Source organism: Falco peregrinus, chromosome 2, assembly GCF_023634155.1.
Source record: "Falco peregrinus isolate bFalPer1 chromosome 2, bFalPer1.pri, whole genome shotgun sequence".
NCBI classification, from domain to species: Eukaryota; Metazoa; Chordata; class Aves; order Falconiformes; family Falconidae; genus Falco; species Falco peregrinus.
In genome coordinates this window covers 88484938-88504800 of record NC_073722.1, presented here as the reverse complement: position 1 = coordinate 88504800, position 19863 = coordinate 88484938, and the positions used below count along the sequence as shown (strand labels likewise).

At 52.4% G+C, this 19863-nt stretch overlaps 1 protein-coding gene across 1 annotated transcript; it reads right to left on the bottom strand.

Moving 5' to 3' along the window:
- Positions 1-32: 32 nt before the first annotated feature.
- On the bottom strand, positions 33-19563 carry MMP11 (matrix metallopeptidase 11). Its single transcript, XM_055797954.1, has 8 exons — positions 19400-19563; positions 10070-10320; positions 8666-8809; positions 7457-7590; positions 4363-4610; positions 3831-4044; positions 2211-2468; positions 33-1287 (listed from the first exon to the last, which is right to left on the bottom strand). Exons 1-8 carry the CDS (start codon positions 19514-19516, stop codon positions 1154-1156), a joined length of 1500 nt encoding a protein of 499 aa, XP_055653929.1. The 5' UTR covers positions 19517-19563; the 3' UTR covers positions 33-1153.
- Positions 19564-19863: the final 300 nt, after the last annotated feature.

Below are 19863 nucleotides of genomic sequence, written 5' to 3'. Positions count from 1 at the left end.
CTTAGAAAAGAGGCGGTTTATTGACGCGGGGCGGTACATAAATACAGGCTGTACTCACACACGGTTGTGTACGTGTAGGTGGGGAGTGGGGGCATGTTCACGGTCTACAAACATTTACAGCTGCGCTCATGAGGAGTGGCCGGCACCGAGACCCCCGGCGGTGGGGCGGGCACGGGCACGGTCACTGCCACCCTCCGCGCCCCTAGGCCGCTCGCTGCGCTGCCTCCAGCAGGTCACCCGGGCGCGGCACGGGTAGGTTGGAAAGGAAAGAAACCGGCCGTAGCCCCCTTGGTGTTATTTGGCATAAGGTTATGTAGCAACGAGGGGTGTGCAAAGAGTGGGAGTAGGGCTGTACGGTGTCAGCCCCCAGCCTGGTGTCCAGGCAGACCGGGAATGGTGGTATGAGACCCATCAGTGCAGGTGTGAGCAACCCAGGATGGGGAAACCTAACTCGGTATGAGCACAGGGAGCGACGGGGCAGCGTCCAGCACTGGCACCCAGCACCGTGGAAGGAAGGGGGCCCCTTGTCTATGTACAAATCAGTATAAAATCCTAATGCGTACTATTCATACAACGTAAAACCAGGAGTAGGGCTATGGCAGGGTCCCAGCAGCCACTGCTGCAGCCCCAGTGAAGTGACCCTGGCAGCAGCTGCACGTCTGCAGTCCTCTGCAGGTATGGTCTGTGTCCTTCAAAGCCTCTGACTAAGGCTGAGGGAGGTGTCTCAGTGAAAGCCCTCTTCCCAGGTCAACATCTGGAGCAACAAAAGACTGCTGTTGTGAGCCATGTAAACATAGGAAATGCCATCGGATCAGTTCTAGAGGATGGGGTCTGGGTTAATTAGGAGCGTGACCCCATTCCAGGTTGGCTTGATGGCTTTTGGGATGCTATTGCTAGAAAAGCATGGCCATGTTAAGGGCTTAGTGGCTGCTCTTGCCTGCGAAGAATGCAGCAGATGCTTTTACATTGACAGCAACTGAAGCTGGGGCTGCTGGAAGTGGAGAGGAGCAAACATTGTCACTTGCTGTGACAGACATCTGTTGTGTCAGATGCTGAGCCTGCAAGAAGGCCAGGAATGGCAGAAGGAACCCTCTGTGTGGCTGCTGAACGTATGGGTGATGAAAGGGGAGTGTGGTGGACACAGGCATTCCCCTCATCTGAAGGAGTTGGAGGAAGGTGTACAGCTGAAGAAGTCTTGGTTGATCTGGCGTGGGTAGCTCTCCAGAACTTTCACCTGGACTGGATCAAATTTCCAGTAATCTCGGCCTCTCAGGAAATAGGCAAAACCTGTGGGTGAGAGAGGAAGCGTTAGAAGAGATAGGGTTCATGCAGCTCAGAGTTCTTTCCTAGAATTTTCTCTAGCTGACACTCTGCAGCATGTGCAGTACCAAAAAAGAGCCTGGAAAAGGCAAGAAATACTGCTAAATTTGTTTCGCTTGAACCCAGGCTTGTGGCTTACACTGTTCTTTCACACTATTTTAGTTTTGGTGGGAGAGTAAACAGGATAGATTTTGTTTTATAATCCTGGTGGTTTTAAATATGCTGTACTCATGTAGTGACCCAGTCCTGAGAGGGCAGAGGACATCTAGGACCTGGAAAGGGCTTATGACGGGGAGCTTGTGAAGACCTGCTGCAGAGCATGTTACTGCAAGGAAGCTTCATTCCCCATCTGGAAGCAGTGGGGAGCCGTTCTACCACGTCTTTGGAAGGAAAGAGGCAGTCACCGCAAAAAGAGGCAGTTACCGCTACAGTCACCCTGGCTGTCCACAGTGTTTCCGTGGCACTGCCATCCTGTCTTCAGCATGGGGCACATCTGGGAAGACTGGGCAATACCAAAAGCAGCCCGTTCATTCAGGACAGCTGCTTAGGCTGAAGCGTGGGCAGCATTTCTGCTGTCTTCTCATCACTTTCTTTGTTGGAAGCAGTAACAGCTAAGCAGGACTCTGACCATTTCTTAGTCAGAAGCTTGAATTTTCTCTATCAGACACTTAACTGTTGATTGTTTCAATTAAAAATGATAGAACTTCTCACTTTTATGGGAGAAGCCTCAGTTTCCTACCCACTGGAGGTAGCTTCCCTTCTCTCTCTACACTATATGGCACGTGCTATAGCTCAGAAATGTGCACTACAACCAAATGCATAAATCTGCTAGGCAGCTGTGTCAGCCTGACTGGCTGCCTCAGAGCAGGCCATAACCCTGCTGCACTGACCAAACTCATCCTGAAAAGCCGCGTCAATCTCCTGAGGGACGCCGCGCCAGTCAGCCATGGCCCGGGGGTAGATGTTGTCCACCTGGCGGGTGTGAGGGTTGAAGCGCCAGTAGTTGCCTCCACTGAAGATATAGATCTTGTTTTTCTCAGCCCCCCACACCAGAGCTGCCTGCACAGGGGATGCAGGGAGGCCCAGCTCCACAATTGGGGTGGGACCAGATACCCGTCTCTCGCCATCATAAATCCAGTACTGAGAATCTGGTGAGGAGACAGAAAAGGGAGACAAGAGGTCAGTGGCTCTTTGGAGTCTGATAATTCAGCAGTGAACTCACAACTGGAGCTCATGCCTTGGCAGAGCTCCAGTGAAAGCTGTACCTGAGAGGCAAAAACCCCAGCAGTGTCATGGCCACTGTCACAGATGGGTGCCCAAAGTGCCGTCAGTGCAAGGGGTTGACTTCCCATCTCAGTCCAGCCCAGAGGGTGTCAGTGATGGGACAAGGAGGACCATTTTAGCAGCTGTCTTTTCTCTATTTGTGGAAGTTACAATAAAAGACTTGGCTGGAGGGACCAGCCTCTACCCTGCAAACTCAGAGCCTGGAGGAGAATGTATGTGGGCATGCAGAGGCATAAAAGGGGCATGCGGCTATAAAGGAGCAAGCTACAAAAACCAGGAAGAAGTTGCCAAGCTGAAATAGAGACTGCGTATTTCTAGATTAAATTGAAATGGGAATCTCTGTACTTAGCCTACGGCATGTAATACTTTCCCCTTATCTCATTTTGACTCACGCTAGGAGCCTGCCAATTTTAGCACTGTAAGTCCTTGTGCGGAGGTCAGGTGCTAAGTAATCTGTTTATGCAGGAACACAGCCTGTAGAGCAGTGTGCTGTGCTTTCTGGTACTCAGTCTCACTGTGCGCAGACAGGGAGGGCATGTACACCCAGGGCAGCTGGGTACCTACATCATTCTGCATTCTTGCTATTAAATTTACACTTGGAAAGAGCATTAAAGAAAACATGGAGCTGAAATGGGGTTTCTTGCTGGCCCTGAACTCTAGACATGGCCAGGAGGAGGTTTCCCCCTGCTGTGGGTGATTGTTAATCCCTGTGGTGGCCAGAGGTTGCCTGGCTCTGCAGACAGGATCCCTGTAAGCTCATTTGGTCTCAGGGTACTACAGAAGCTCCGCATCCAGGTCTCTGAGGAGGAAAGAAGATGCTGTCTGTCCCCTCAGCAGAGCCTTGGGGCACAGGTACAAAAGTTTCACAACAGGTGAAGCTGCCTGGGGCTCCCTTCTGGCACAGTGCTTCCCAGGACAGCTGGGAAGACCAAGCAAGTGTTTTCTTCCTCCTCTGCCAGCAGCATCGCCAGGGCAGAGACTCAAAACAAATGTTTGCATTCCAGAGGAGGAGAACCGGATATTCTGGCTGTATCTAAAATAAAAGTGACCCCTCCTTCTCTCTTCCCGCCTCAAAAATTTAAACAGAGAAGGAAACAAATAACAGGGATCACTGGATTGCTGAGGATGCCCAGAAGGTTCGTCCTCCCAGGAACTTGTTGGGTCCTGAATACCCATAAGTAAAGGAGATGCATTTCTGAGCCGTCTGATCCCAGTCCAGCTCTTACCTTGGAAAAACCAGATATTGCCCAGAGGGTCCTCGAAGGTGGCATCAACAGAGCTGGGGATCCCCTGCCAGTGGCGGGAGGCCAGAGCTGGGTAGCCGTCCTGCAGCTTTCCAGCTCGAAGCCGCCACACATAGCGGGACTTGAAGAAGAACAGCTCCCCTCGGATGGTGGATGCAGCATCGAAAGTTGTGTCGCAGGCGTCAGGCTGTAAAGACTGTCAAAGCATGGCCGGTCAGGTGCTTGGACTCAAGGGACCCCCCCCTCACCCAGGCTGGGTTCAAAGGATGGGAAGTCCCTGTGTCCAAGCAACTGTCCTGCTTTCAGCCAGTTTTGGTTGGGCACGTGCTGCCCAAAGATCCCTGCCCCACACACCCAAGGCTGGCGAGCAGTGCCCATGGGGTCTGGACCCAGGCTCAGCAGCATGAGAGGAAGACACAAACACCAAACCACATGTAAGCCTGCTGCTGGCCTCTGGGTGAGGGCGGTCCCAGCTGTGCTGTTAGAGGAGGACATGGGCAAGCTGTTCACTCACCTCCACATTAGTGATCTCATTTGTTTCAAGGTCTGGCTGGGCCAGCTCTGCTGGCTGAGTTGGGGTTGGATCGGGATCCAGTTTGGGTTTCCCATAGAGGTACTGAATACCTTGCTTGTCATCCTCACTCAGACTTAGTGGGTAGCGGAAGATGTAGAAAGGAGACATCAGTGACTTGGAGACAGCTGTGTGCTGCAGGCCCAGGACATGGCCAAACTCATGAGCAGCCACTTGCAGGAGGTCAGTGCCTGCAAAAAGAAAAGATGGGAGATGATTTTGCCTGCTTGTGTGTGGGACAAGCCTCCTATGGTCACTTCTACCAATTACCAGCCACTGACAATACATTGAGGTATGTCATTGAGGAGTTTAACACAAGGAAAAAGAAATCTACCTCCACTACCGTGCTTACAGGTTGTTGTTCCTAGACATTTCCTATGTACACCGTGTTTGTGTGGGGTTTTTAAGGAATCAAAGGGCTTAATTAACAGATCCACTGGTTCAGGAGCACTGTGAGTGAATTCATAAAACTCAGGTATTAGCCTGGGTATGTTGGTAATTTGCAATTCTGTCGCCAGGGGCTCATCGGCTACCAGGAAGAAAAGGGTTTTCCACACACTTTGGGAAAGGAGAAATATGCACGGAGAAGGAAGTCTGGACCATAGATGTAGGTGGTGGGGTGATAAACATGGTTTTTGTCCACTCAACCTTACAGCAGTTGTTGGCTACAGCTGTCGCATATCAGGTCACATTTAGATCATGTTCGCTGTGGAAGATACCAGCTTTGGCAAGGGAATGCTCTGGGACTAAAACTTGCTAATAGCTGTTGTCACAGAGACAGCAGAGGGAGCTCATTTATTGCTTGTGTGTGGACTGTGTCAAGAAGGTGACATTTAGAAATAAATCCACAAAAAAATATCCAGTGTCAAGGGCTGGGCCTTCTTCACTAGACTCAAGTAGATTTATGGGAGATCATGTTTTAGGAACACACAACCCTGCAGCATTTATAAAAGGAGAGGGAGAAGAGTGGATTTTGGTATGCAAAAATGTGTCATTTGGCAGGTGTTACTTAGCTTCCAATGGATCCTTTTTGAAGTTGATATATTTCAGGGAAAGCTGGAAGAGAGGCGCATTAAGCAGCAAAGCCTGTGAGCAGAGGCTGTTTGTTGACAAGTCCCAGCATATTCATTCACTCGCTTTCAGCCAGAAATCCTTCAAGCTGCAGCCCAAGTGATGAGAAAGGCAGGGATGTGAGTCAGCCAGAGCCTCGCTGCTCCAAGCAGGATTTCACTGCTGGCTCCAAGGGAGCAGGTCACTTCTCAGCACCAGGATGCGATGGAACAGGATGGGATGGGACCGGGAGCATGCAGCTGGGAGGAATGCCTGGGAAGGGTGGAGGGGAAGGTGAGCCCCTGTCTTCCTCTGCTGGTCAGCTTCACGTTAAAGTGATGAATTTGTACAGCACTGGCCTAATTAAATCAACATATCTAGGTCAGCTGAGAAAGTGGGATTTCTATTCAGTGATTTATTACAAACTTTCAGACACTTCTGTTTAGCTTGGCAGGCTCCTCACTTGATGCTTTCCAGTGTTGGCAGATCAGCTGTGCTATTGTCAGATGCTCCGGGGTAGATGAACAACAGCATGCCTGAAGGAGCTGTGCTGGGGAGCATCACTGTGTCCCTCAGAGAATGTCCTCCACGTGGAGTCCTGCTTCCTGCACAACTCTGGGGTGACCTCAGGGCATACCTTAGCCCTCCTCGTACTTCTGCTCTCCCATCTGTAAAATGAGCCCAAGGATTTCCCTGTCTCACTGATAGCTGAGTCAAGGATTTATCCATGTTTATATCGTAAAGCTCTTTTCAGCATATTAAATGGCAATTAGCTGCAAAGAGCCTTTACAACATTTATTTGTGGAAGATGCAGGGGGTGGGGGGAAGGCCACAGAACAAGGCTGGATTCTGATGAGAACTGGCATCCATTTTCAGTTCCTGGCTTGCCTCTGACACTGTCTTCGTGGGAGAATGTAGGAAATTCTTCAACAACACAGCCAGTCCCAACAGAAGGTGAAAAAGGGCAGAGCCCACCATTCCCTCAGGAGCAGAAATGCTTTTGTAGAAAGGTCTGGTGCTCTGTGGTTCTCGTTTTGGGTCAGCATGGGCAGCATTGGAGACATAGCAGTCCTGTGCCCCACACAGAGAGTCAGGCTGGCATACAACTGACAATGACGTGGACTTTGGGGGAGCCCATCTGAGCCCTGAACACTGACATGGACAAAATGTTTGGGAAACCCCTGAGAGGCAGAAGTTTAACTTGGGCTTTGTGGTTGTTTGTCACTGTAGATAAACTGCGAAAGAGGAGGATGGGCTAACTTGGGTTAATTTTGGTGGGTCCTGCTGATGCTGATGCTTTGGGCACTGATCCAGATGGTCCCAGGCAGTACTGCAGTATCTCATGAGATACTGTGACACCAGACCCTGAGTGCCTAAGCAGAAAGCTACCAGCTTGGATATATTATTAGCAAAAAGAAGCAAAAAAAAAAAGGAAAAAAAAGTCTTGACTTGATGCGGTATTGTTTATGGTCAGAGCATTCCCAGGCCACAGGGACAGAGCTGGAGCCTGTGTAGTTTCCCTTTATGGACTTGTTTGAGCACAGATGATGAACAGTGTGTGCAGGGGCTGGGGCTGAGGCTGTGCTTTGGAAGACAATTGTGTCACCTGGTGCTTGAGCCTGTTTTCCTTCATCCTTTCCCTACTTTATTTCTAACAGCTCCTACCAATGCTGGGTGCAATTCCCAAGTGACAGGGCACATGGCTGGGCAGAGTCATCTCTCTTGCTTCCCCTGCAGAGGGGGAGCCCACTGGGAAGCCAGGGTCCTTGGGCTGGACACAGGCTTTGCTGTGGCTGAAAGATGAGAAGAAAAGACATGAATACTAACAGTAGGCTTGTAAGTGGTGGGCGACAACAATGCACACCACAAAAATGATTGTTGCCTCTCAGTTTTAGAGGGTCCCTGTTTAGACCACAACAGAATCATTTACAAGTGCATCAATAAGCATCCTGGAGCCTCCACAGCTCCCCTTGAAACAGTACCGTACCCAGGTTATTCCCAATCGTCCAGGTCTCATCATAGTCAAAATGGACATCTCCCTCCCGGTGTGTCTTGGGGAAGAACGCGTGTGCCAGAATCCCTCCAGGCCCATCAAAAGGCAAGTTGTCTCCATGCCAGTACCTGGAGGGAGGACACATTGCACCTCAGACAAACAGCCATGTATCTCTAGTGAACACCATTGTATGGCCAAAGGTGGGGAGCCACTGCGAGGGGCAGCAGCTCTCACTCCCATCCCAAGTTCACCCCACCAGTCTAGAACAACTGCTCAGAGCCCTTCTGATTGCCACAAACCTGATTCTCCATTGGGGCACTAAGGAAGTAGAGCTCAGTCACACCAAGCCCTGGGGAAGCAGAGCTCAATTACACCAAGCCCTGGGGAGTTTGTGTGTTTTCTCAGGGATGTTTCTCTCCTCTCCCTGTTCAGCTTCCAGCCCAAAGGTGACTGTGGAGCCTGAAGAATTAAGGAGGTGACTGCTCAAGGCAAGATTAAGTCAAAATAGCTGAGGAGTGGCAGGGGGATATGGAGGGGCATCCAGCAGCGAACACAGAGAAACCCTCAGGTCCTCACTCAAGCCAAGCTCGCTGTTGACAAGCAAAGGAAGCCCGTGAGAGATGTGGCCACTTTAGAGAGCTGAGGGAAGCACAGGCAAATACACAGCATGCAAATCGCATCACTGCTTGGACGGTCTCCATTGCTTTTATTAGTTTTGTGCAAACATGCAGCAGAGGGAAGTCTTTGCCCCCATGCGTATTATGCCAAAAGTGAATTTCAGGGCTGGGAGCCAAGATTCATTTAACCAAGAAACTATATTTGTCTTTGGGCAGACAGTTACATCGTTCAGTCAAGGGACAGGATGGAGGACCTGAAGATGGAAAGTCAAAACAAATGCTTAAAAAACAGCCTGCAGGCAGAGAAACTTAAATGTACCAGGAAAATTAATGAATGATCAGTAATGGTACTGTGCGCAGCCAGCATGGAAGAGCTGCACTTACACCAAGCAGCCCACAGCTGACAAAAAAAAAACCCCAACCAAAACCAAAAAAAACCCTGGTGTCTGAAAGCAGATATATGAGCCTCCATTTAAGTGCCTAAGTTGTGTGCCAGCAGCTCTCGGCTCTGGTTAGAGGCTTGGGGTCTTGCGTGTAAGGTTGCTTCTCTGTCTGGGAGGGGGGTGCTGCTGCTCACCATGCTCACCTTGTGAAATCAATGACAATGTCAGCCCGTCCCTCCTGCACCTCAGTGAAGGTCAGCGGGGTCACATCGCTCCAGACTTTCAAAGCTTCCTCAATGGTCCTTCTCACTTTAGCTTTTACAAGTTGCCATGGGAACCTGATAATTCTGAAAGGCAACAGACACTGGATGAGAAGAGCATCACCTGCTGTCCCATGGACACTGATGTCATGAAGACACTAGCTGCAGGATCAACATCACTAGGGCTGCCACTCTCACTCAGCACCAGAACATCTCCAATCCATACAACCACTGGTCCAGCACCCTCTTCCAAGTAACATGTGCAGCAGGTAAATCTCATCAGTGTTGAAACCCTCTGGCTGGTGGGCCAGAGGTGAGCTCTCTGGAGAGCTTTGCAGATCTGTGTTTTTCTGGAGTGAAGTGCTGCAGCATTTCCCAAGTCTGTCCCTGTGAGTTCACCCCCCTGGAGGCGCCTGGGAGCAGTGTGATGTGATTTCTCCTCCTCGGTCTCTGCATTTTTTGCCCCTGGAAACCTGGGCTCACTCAGAGCAGCTGCTGCCTCTTCTGCCCTCCTATAACAGGAAGACTATAAGGTCTGCCACAAAGGGGGCTTTCTTTCCCTTCCATTAACAGGGTTGGTGTATGTTAGTCTCTGTTTCTTTCTGTAACACTGTTGACAAAAAAAAAAAAAAAAAAAAAAAAAAAAAAAAAGCAAGAAGCCTTTCTGTTATCTACAGCCCCCTAATGCTACGAGGAACTGTCTCCTGTGTTTAATTCAACAAAAGATTATTTACATGCTGTCAAGGTCCATACGAGTGTGCTCACTTTTCCACTCAAACCCCTGTGGGCAACTGGGGAGGCAGCACAACCCTCCCACAAAACTGTCGAGCAGTTTCACAATTGAGAATGTGTGGGGTGATCAGGACAAAACTTTACACTGAAGTTGTGTTTATGGGAACATCAGTAACAGCTGAATACAAAGGTCTTTTTAAAATAAACTGTGAGGTGAGCCTACAGCAGGGTGGTTGTGGGGGTAAAGGCACAGCAGGAGAGGGCTGGTGGTGGAGGCTCATCTTGGCACGTGGCAGGGGTTTGATGTAGGGAAGTGAATATATGTGCACGGAGTTGTTGATGTGGAACTGACCGAGGGGTAATGCAATGGCTGTGCAGAATGGGTTTGGGCAGGGGTGGGTGGGCAGCTGTGTTTATGGGAGCATGTGCATGAGGGGATGTAGAGGTGCTAGGTACAACCCTGCTGGTGGTTCAGCATGTGGTTCCCCTGCCCCCTGGCTGCCCTCCAGCTTTTATGGTCACATCACAGTGTGCTGTGCTCCAGGGAACATCAGACTGAGAGGTTTGGGGAGGGAGAAGCAACCCAGCCTGACTCCCATTTCAGGCCTGTCTTACTTGTAGGTGAGGTCGGTCTTGTCCCAGCGTCCACCAGAGAGGACAAACCGCTTCTGCCGGTTCCGCCCATTCTGGCTGTCCGGCAACACTGGGAGGTCCGGCACGCCGCACCGAGGTGGGTTCCAGCGTGCTGCCTGCTCATCCACACCCACAGGGAAGCCCTTAGCAGGAACACCGGTCCCCACAGCGTTCACCAAGGAAGACAGCCAAGGACTCTGCTCCTTCCAGGTGTGATGCTTTCGAGACACATCCTAAAAAAGAAAAGCAAAGCTGTGACTTCAGTGCCTGGGAAGAGATGTCCTGATACAGAGTGGCAAATGTTTGCCCACAGCAGTCCTGCACTGGTGAGTTCCACCCCTGCCTGGGGCTGTTCCCCTGCTGCTAGGGCACAAACTGCTTCCCACAAACATCTTCCCTTCCCTGGGACCTGCTGCTCCAAGGCCAAGTCACACCTGCGAGACAGTGTCATGCCACCATGGCATCCCCTAAGCACTGGGCTATTTTTGGTCCTCTTTTCCTTGGCAGCTGACCAGCAGGAAATGTTTTTGCAAGCTGTGGATGAGAACCAGACCCTTCAAAAATGAAACAAATCACTAGGGAGTAAATTCTCCCCCTTTGCCCCACATACTTTATTCCCTCCTGGCCCTGGGTAGAGGTGATATTAATGGAAGGAAGCCTCTAGTACCCAGCACACAACTGTGCTCCCCATTGTCATTTCCATAGTGTCCCCTTGCTGTCCTGGCACGATGAGCAGGTTTTCAGCATGGCTGGGGGTCATTGCAAGCTGGAGAGCCAGACACATGGATCTGGGGCATGACAGTTGAGCCCATGGGACAGAGAGCAGCAGGAACTGTCCCACAGCCCCATCACTGCCTGAGGTCACTGACTCTGTAGGTAGGGTGGGACAGGACCATAACCTGTTGCCTCATTGTACCTGTGATTCTGCTTGGGGATAACATCACCTGGGCTCTCCCACACTTAAGTTGGAAAAGCACAGTTCCTCTTGGAAACATTAATTAATGCTAATTAGCTGATTTCCATTGGTTTCTCACCTGACTGCAGGACTATGGGGCCACCATGAAGCATTACCTAAGCATAATCCCCCACCTGCTGTGAGGCATGTGGAGTGAAAGACACTTGGTCCCTGCATCACCACACTGCACAAGCCAGAGGTCCAAATGCAGACTTTTTTCCCTGATTCTTTGCAGGCAAATTCAAAGGTGTTGGAGCAGCAGGAGCAGCTGAGACACTGCAGTGACACATCTCTACCTGGACGGGCAGGTTCCATCCTACAGGGCTCTCGAGTGAGGACCTGGGGTTTAGGAGTCCCCTTCCCTCCCCTGCAAAGAGCTGTCTTCTTCCAGGCCAGGTCTCCTGGCTGCTGCCCTGTCAAGGATGTGAAAGCCAGGATGGCATAATGCCAGAGCTGCCATGATGCTGTGTAATTCGCGTGCTGCCACCACTCTGTTCCCTACAATGAACCCATTCATGCGGGCTGGAATGAAGTGTGAAGCCCTTGGCATTAATTCCGCTACCGAGCTCCCAACTCTACAGTGGCCCCGTGCCTCTGAGCAATGCACAGATGGACAAAGGAGCCAGGGAGGTCACACAAGGTGCAGTTTAGGTGTCCATGTGTCAGTTTAGGCTTTCCATGTGTCTGTCACTACTCCAGCCTGCTGGCTTATCCTCCCCAGCCAGGCAGATGCCCTCGGTGGCTTGGTACTGCCAGCCTTTGCCTTAGAAACCATTGACCCAGTCCTGGTGTCCCAGCGCACTCTCACACACTATGGGAACCACATCATCAACATGTGCAAAGCGAGAAAGCTGTTTTACATCCCGAACAGCAAAGCCTACCCAAGCCACCAGCCATGGCATCGAGAATCCATCCAGTGCTTTAGTGGGAGGAGTGAATATGGGCTGGTCTGTCCCACACATGTCTGCACTGGGCTGCTCCTGCTGAACGCTGGAGCCCTGCCAGATCAAAGGTACCTGTCTTTCTGTGAGGAGCTCTCCAAGAGCTGCCTGGCACCCAGCATAATGGCAGCTGTGTTTCCAAAGCCCAGCCTGGAGGGCCACTTGGCTCTCCTTGCTCCTGGGTGTGCTCAGGAGTACCCGCTGCCACCAGAGGCAGGTCCTGCCGCCCGAGGGCATGGGATGATGAATGTGTCTGTTTTCCCAGGACCAGGAGGTGCAGGACAGAGTCTCTGAGGCACATGGGAGAGTGGAGATGGATCCTGGGGAAAGCTCTCGCTGTGGAACTGGGACCACTGGGAAACCCTCAGGAGTTGCCCAGGTAGGTGGGCGGGCTGAGGCTGACCCAGATAAGCTTACCCCTGTTTTTTTGTCTTGGCTCTGCTAAGTGCATTCCCAGGTCTCCCAGGAAGGCCAGTTGCTGCCTTACCATCTGGGGGCAGTGGCATATACCAAAAAGTACTGCTCTCCTCCAAGCAGGAGCAGAGGGAGGAGGAACTGCCTGTTTCCTTCTCACCCCAACAGATCCCATGTTTTAGAGGCAGACCTGGGGTAGGCTTTCTCTGTCCTCTTTGGTTAGCTCAAGGCCACTGGCATGAATCCCAACTTCCAGTTACCCAAACCCCACCTTGCCTTAGGCAGGATCCTTCCTGCTCCTGGCTGCCGACCCTCTGCTGAGACCAGGCCCTGGGAGGGGACACTGTGGCCCCCCCGCAAACAGCTTTGGGTGGAGGCAGAAGGCAAGACCTGCCTGGCTGCCCCGTGTACTCACTGTGCCCCTATACAAACAGCAAGTCTCTCCTTGTCGTCACTGCACTGACATTAGCACCATAGCAGGAAAGGGCTGGAAAATGCCACCGCAGGCACAGCCAGCAAGGGGAAATGTGACAGGCAGAAACCACTTGCCAAACAATGCTCAGGAGACACGTCAGGCTGGAGATTTTGGTCTCCTTGGCTGGACACACCTCACTGCAGGCACTTCCCAAGGCGTAGATAACGTCCTCTCGCTTACAGTTGCATCCTTCCCACCCAGCACTAAAGCCACCCTCCTCTGGGAAGATCTGGCTTTGTTCTCCTGAGCTATGGTATAATGCCCCAGCTGAATGATTAGGGGTTTGCTTAGGGCTGTGCTGCTGCTGAAGCTACTACAGACCTGTGAAGAGAGGATGAGGAGTGTTGCTGAGTAACTATCAGGGCATCCCCACTGCTCTCATCCGCCACCAGAGGACAAAAGCAAAGGCAAATCCCTGCAACACAGGGCAGGCCTTCAGACCAGCTGAGTGCAGAGCCAGCTAAACGTGTGCAGCCTCTTGCACTGCCCTTCCTAGTAAAACCCACAGTCAGGGGTGGCTGCTGCGCATGGAAACAGACAGTTTTTAGCCAAGGGAAGATGTCAGGGCTTTGCAATAGAGACTGAACAGCAAAATGTCTGCACAACATGAGCACAGAGGGGCTGCCAGGCCTGAAACCAAGGGTTGAGGGCAGTAAACAGAGCAGAGAAGCAAAGCTATACACAAAGAGTGCTGCAGGCTGGCCGCAGTTCCTCACAAAGAAAGTGCCTCTTCCTGCAGCTTGTGACCAAAAGGCTGAAAGGGAACAGGAGGGAAAGGACAGATCCCATGGGAGAGCAGAAACCGCGGTGGAGGTACAGACTGCTCACTTAGTTCCTCGCAGCTTTATCAGCCCTCAAGTGATGTGATACAACAGCCATCACTTCTGGGTCTGCTGGGGCCAGACGAACACCAGCCAAACTTCCCAGGAAGTGTCCCAGCCATCCCGAGGAGCCAGAAGCATCTTTAACCTCATTGTGTTGGGTAGCACTCGCCCTCCAGAGCCTCCCAGGAGAATAAGCAGCCGGAGCAGCACAGCTACATGGAGAATCAGCAATGCTGTGTATAAATAACCTCAAGAGTGAGGTCAGTGCCTGGTACTGACAAACCCAGTGCTCTCCTCTGCCTGGGTCCATCCTCTGCTGCCTGCCCTGAACTTAAACTTGCCTCCTCTGCTGTGTACCTAATTACCTGGGCTCCTGCCTGCTTCTGCAACATGGACATGAAAGGAGAACCTCCCCCCCTCTTCCCGTCAGACAGGAGTGCCTGCACAAGTTACAACGTGAATCCCATCAGTCTTGGATACTTCCCCTGTCATTCGAGGCTGTTTCCTCTTCTACTAGGAGATGAGCTCATGTGCTTTCTCCCCACCTCCCCATCCTTTCTGCTGCTGCTTTTCCATTTCTCCCTTCTTTCTCCTTCTGTTACTCAGAGTGTTTGTCAAGGCTTTGGTGTTTGCTGCCTGTTTAGCTAGTAACATTATCCTACTTCCACCTATGAGCCTGCATCTTGGAGCGCTCCTGCCCTTAATTCAGTGTGTGGAGAGGGAGAGCAGAGATGCTTTCTCCTGCAGTTCTCATGTAGACAGTTCTCTCACCCCATTTCTGTCCACTGTTGTTGGGTGGCTGTGCCCCCCAGAGGCCCCGCACCCCTTAACAGCCTACAGCAATGTTCCTGTCCAAGATCAGCATTGTTGTCCTCATGCACAGCGTACCATAGCCAGCTTTACAGCCAGCCTGCCTCTCAGCCCAGCATAGACTTTCAGGAGTTGGACTTAAAAGTGCAGCTACAGCTGATGGTTAGTGGTAAAACTGGAGCCAGCTCCACTCTAGTCAGGTTGTGTCCCAGAAGCAGACTGGCCTTGGAAGGTACTAATGCTGCAGCTGAAATTTCACAGCAGAAATGGATTATATTTGTGGTCTGGTCAGAACCTGAGCTAAGCATGCTCCTGGTAAAGGCAGTTACTGGAAACAATGGAAACTCAGTGGAAACAATACCCAGGCAAAGCCACAGGTTTATTGATCCTGCCTTCCCCAGAACAAGGCAGAGTCTCCCAACCCCTCTAACTATGAAGTCTTTGCTTACACAAAATACTTCTGCTACGGGACTAGCTCCTTCATGCTGGGCTGTAGCCCGATTCTGCTGCAGACAGGTCCAGGGACAATGCAAAGGCTGAGGCCAAACTTCAGCCAAATGAGGCCAAATGGGAGGTGCCACAGTGCCTGGCCATGCATACACAGTTGGAGGTTCCTCTCCGCTCACTTCCCATACTCTGTGGCACCATCAAGTACCACCTCCTGGGACCTGACGGTTTGTTTCCAGATTAGTTGGTGGTAGTTGTTGTTGGCAACGAGAGAAGGAAAATGTTTATTTTTCCTAAGCAACGTGGAACATGAAACATTATGGACTGCAAATGTTTATGCCCACAGACAGAATGAGAAGACCCAGGCTCTGATGTAACAAGAGAAAGCAAATGAATAAACACCACAGGACTATTTTTATTATCACTTTAATTACGTGACAGTTTGTGAGTCTAGTCCATCAACAACACCACAACCAAGCTGCTGGTGTCACCCAAGCAACAGTGTGCCAGAAACAGGAGTACTTACAAAGCAAAAAAGCCCCAGGATGCCAGGATAGCAAAAGGTTTCAAGAGCCCTTCATCTGAAGACCTAGAAATCCCTTGAAACCAAGAAACCACTCTAGGATGTGGCACACTCCAGGTAGAGGAGGAAGGGGGGTTGAGATGTTTTGTTTGTTGTGCAATTACATCCAAGCTAAGGTAAGCAATGAGCTACCAGTGCCCAGCCCAAGGACAACAGCCAGGACATGTCCCACAGGGTACAGCTACCTGGCACAGTTGCAGCCCTCTTCAGAGCTATGGGGGGGATGTTCTGCCCTCAGGGAGCATATGCTGCTCAGATGTGCAGGCTGGGATCTCCAAACCCACAAGACAAGCACTGTCCCCCTGCCCAATGTCCTGGAGATGTCTGAGATTTCCCGCCCCCCCCCCCCCCCCCCCCTTCTAATTCTCACAGAGCCACTTTTGTAAGATGGTGATGTCTCTCTCCTGCCCAAATCCCTCTAAGATGAGGAGGAAGTCTGGTCACCTGTCTGTTCTTGTGGATCTCATCTGCATGAGGATCTCAGTGAACCTCTAAAAACATGTCTGTGGCCCTTAGTGAACCCCTGAAGTGCTTTGCTTTTTGTTTTACTGGACAGCTATGTGCACACTCAGCAGTGCTTCCATTCATGTTACAAGCTGGGCCATCCCTGATATAAGATTATCCAGGAACCCTTCATTTACCTGTCCACATATCTGGGATTAGTAGGAAAGAGCTGACAGTGTCTCTGGTGTGAAAAGTCTCTGCAGAACAATTTTTCTATGGAAGATTCTTTTTAAACAAGACCTATGCAGTGCAGCCGCCTTCTGCTGAGCCCCCCAGGTTATGGTGCCAGGGCAGGATACACATGGGGGAAGCAAGTAAAGTGCAGCATGAGCTGGAGTGGAGGATCCTCCCCAAAGTGCTTCTCTTCTCCCTGCTCTGTTCTCCCTCCCCAGTGAGTGCACTTCACCAGCTGCATACCCCAAGTCTTGCTACACTGCAGGGTTATGCATGTGTGTTGCATGTGAAAGCTCAAACATAACAAACCCGCTGGAAAATAACTGCTTACATGTGTCTTGAGTCTCTCCCACAGCAGAGGATAAACATGCCTAAAATTACCAACACTCACTCACTGGCAGTATTTAAATAGCCAAATCAAAGAGTGCAAATCAAACCCTTCGTGCAGGAGCTGCCTCAGCCCTGAGCAAGGCAGGCAGCCTCCCCGGCTCCTGGGCTGCAGGGAAGGCAGCCGTGCTTCCAGTGGGGAACCTGCTGGGTTCAGGGCAAGAGCTGCAGGATATGGGTCCTGAGGGATTATACTGGCAGCTGGGAGGGTGCCTACCACTTCTCCACAGAGAGACAGTTTCCCAGCAAATGGACTGACTTTGATTTCCCAGGGGAGCCGAAAGCAATGCAGGAATTCAGTGTCTGCGCGTGCACTGCCCGGAGGACTGCAGATCTTTTGTTCTCAAGTTTTACAGTGGACACCAGACACAGCCTGTATTCTGCTCTCAGTTTTCTCTTTCTTTCTTTAGGCATTAATGTAAAAGTGGAGGAGATCTACAGGGTTTGCTACAAAGAACACAGGTCCTGCAACTTGCCCTGTGTAGCCTGGCTTTAAAGTGAATCTTAGCCTTTGATTCCCTCCCCCCTCAGTTACTGGTGTTGTGACTTGGTTTTGGAGCACCAAATAGCCATGATGCAGCACTCTGCTGCACCTAGGGCAGTCCTTGCCCACCCCATCTACTAGCACAGTTCGAGGAAGTCACCGTTGTCTGTCTTGTAGGAGTGAGGCTGAGCTTTTCCCAGCACAGCCCCTCGGCTCCTTTCTCATTCATCACCAGACAGCAAAAGGTGCCCCGACAGGAAATTAGCTGCTATTAGACATAGGGAAACATCTCTTTGCAAGGAGGCTCAAAGTAGCCAGAGAAGTGAACATGCATGGCAGAGCTCTCTAGTAAGAGAGTGTAGAGAAGGGCTGAGGCCAGCAACACAACACTGTGAGCCCAGCAATCCCGTTTCAGCTGTTCCACACTGACATGCATACCCCAGGCAGGAGAGGAGTGGGGGGCACAGCTGTCAATTTACTTACATCATATGTGAGAGCAACCACCGTGATGCTGGCTTTACCTCAGAGGCAGTAGAATAACCTTCAGAAGCCTTGACACCAGATAAGGAACTCAAAAGGGCAGCTATTTGGGGTGAGAGAACTGCTGTTTGAAAGGAGAAAGCATCTGTCCATTTCCAACCCCAAACCAATGCAGTCACCATCTCTGCAAAGACTGAGTTGATCCGAAATCCCCAGCTCCAGATGGCTGCTCAAACACACAAGCACAAGATGTCCCAGAACAAAACATACCTGTAGAAGCATCACCTGGAATTACTCCAGCCAAGAGGAAAGTATTAGCACTCATGATGCAGAGCATTAGCCCGAGATGAGGAAGAAACCATCTCTGGGCAGCACGCTACCCAGGTGTGGGGACCTTCTTCAGGAGTGTGGTGGTGGATTAGATGGACAGGGAGCCTGAGTAGACCTAGACCCCTGCATTAACTCTGTGCTCTTCAGCAGTTTGGTGTATTCCCCCCATTCAAGGGGCACTGGCCAAGGCAGATGAGCCCCAGCAACCTTTGCAGTCACTCAGCAGCTGGGAGCACTGGCAAAAGCAGATGAATAGTACATGTCATAGCTGGACCAGACCCAAGTTCAGACAGTGTGAAACCCAGGCTGGCTTTCCCTTCCCTGGGAATCCCGCACGGGTCCTTGCTGGCAGCAAGATTAGGACCAGAGGCTGTGCAGGTCCCTCCAGGAGCAGCAGCTCCACCGCTTGGACTTGGCAGAGTCTGAGGCAGCCCCCAGCCCAGCCAACGTCCCTGCAGAATGCAGGAACCAGTGGTCTCCAGCTTTACTCAGGTGGAGCTCTGTCCTCCCAGCCCACCACTTGCTGCATTCAGATAGGGATGAAATCCACAGAGCAGTGTCATAACTGGGGTGCAGCAGAGTGCTACTGCCCAAGTGCTCACCTCACCTTCCTCAAAGGCAGAGTACAGCCAAATGCAGGGACATTTCGTTTGGAATAATACAAGTATTTTGGGGGCCAAGGCTGCTTTGTGCCAAGCTCCAGCCCACAGCGTATTTAACAGCCAAGTTAGAAAGTACTCAGATGACAGAGTTGATAATAAAACCATCGACAGAACCTGAACTAATCCCCTTGGGCTGCTACTGGGTATTTGCTCTATCATTATTTTATGGCGCACTAGCGAAGCGCATGTATATAATAACCCGATTACACAGGCACACATTCCCAGCACAAGGAGCTCTCTGTCTTCTCCCGTCCCCCAAATCCCTCGCACGCTGCTGCTCTTCTCCGGCGGCGGCAGTCCCAGCTGCTCGCAGCTCCGTCCCAGGTGCTGGGATCTGGCAGGCATGCCCCGCCGCTCCCCTCCTGCCTGCTCCTTCGACTCATCCCTTTAGCCTCCCCGTAACGCTCCTCGGCGCTGCCCGCACAGCAGGCGGGGAGTGCCGTTAGAGGCAGCCAGTGCTCTGCTGCCTTCACAGGAAGGGGGATCCCGTGTCCTCTTGTAAAGCCTCCTTGTCCCGTTTTCCCCTTGTTTTCCCCTTGTTTTTCCCTCGCTCCGCAGACGGCAGCACGCCTGTGGAAACTCCCCTAACACGCCAGGAGGAGCCCGCGGAGCGGGGGTCCCCGGGCCGGTGTCTCCCGCCGGCGCAGCGCTGCCCGCTGCCGGCATCCCGGGGACTGCCTGGGGGATGGAAGGGGGGGAGGCTCACCCCGCTCAGCGGAGGCTCTACCGGGTAGATGCTCCTCTCGGGGCCGCACCGGAGAGCGGCGGGGCAAGGGGCGGCTGGGACTCGGCCGGGGACACGGAACACCGGGGGTGGGAGGCACCGGGTGGTCCCAACTCACCGGCTTGTGGCGGCGGGCGGGAGCGGCGGGCGCGCAGTGCAGCAAAGCGGCGGCCAGCAGCGCGGCAGCGGGCAGCGGCGGACGGGCCATGCCGGGCAGTGGAGCGGGCTCGGACATGGGGCGGGGGGGGGGTCCCCGCTGAGCTCTTTATACCCCCCCGTAGCCGCCTGCCCTCCTCCCCGCGCCTCCTCCCGCTCCTGCCTTTTGTTCTCCCCGAGCCGCGGCTGCACGGGCCGGGGGGACACGGCCCGCCGGCATCGCGGGAGGGGGGTCCCGCCCCGCTCCGCCCCACCGCCCCCGGCAGCGGGGCGGAGCGCAGCGGGGCGGGACGGGCGGGACCCCCCGGACCCCCCTCCCGCGCCTGCCCGGCCCCGTGTAACCGGGTGCCCACCGCGAGCAGGCTGTGGAGGTCCCTGCGAGTGCCCGTGGGGTCACGCACTGCGCCCCGGGGGCGATACACTGCA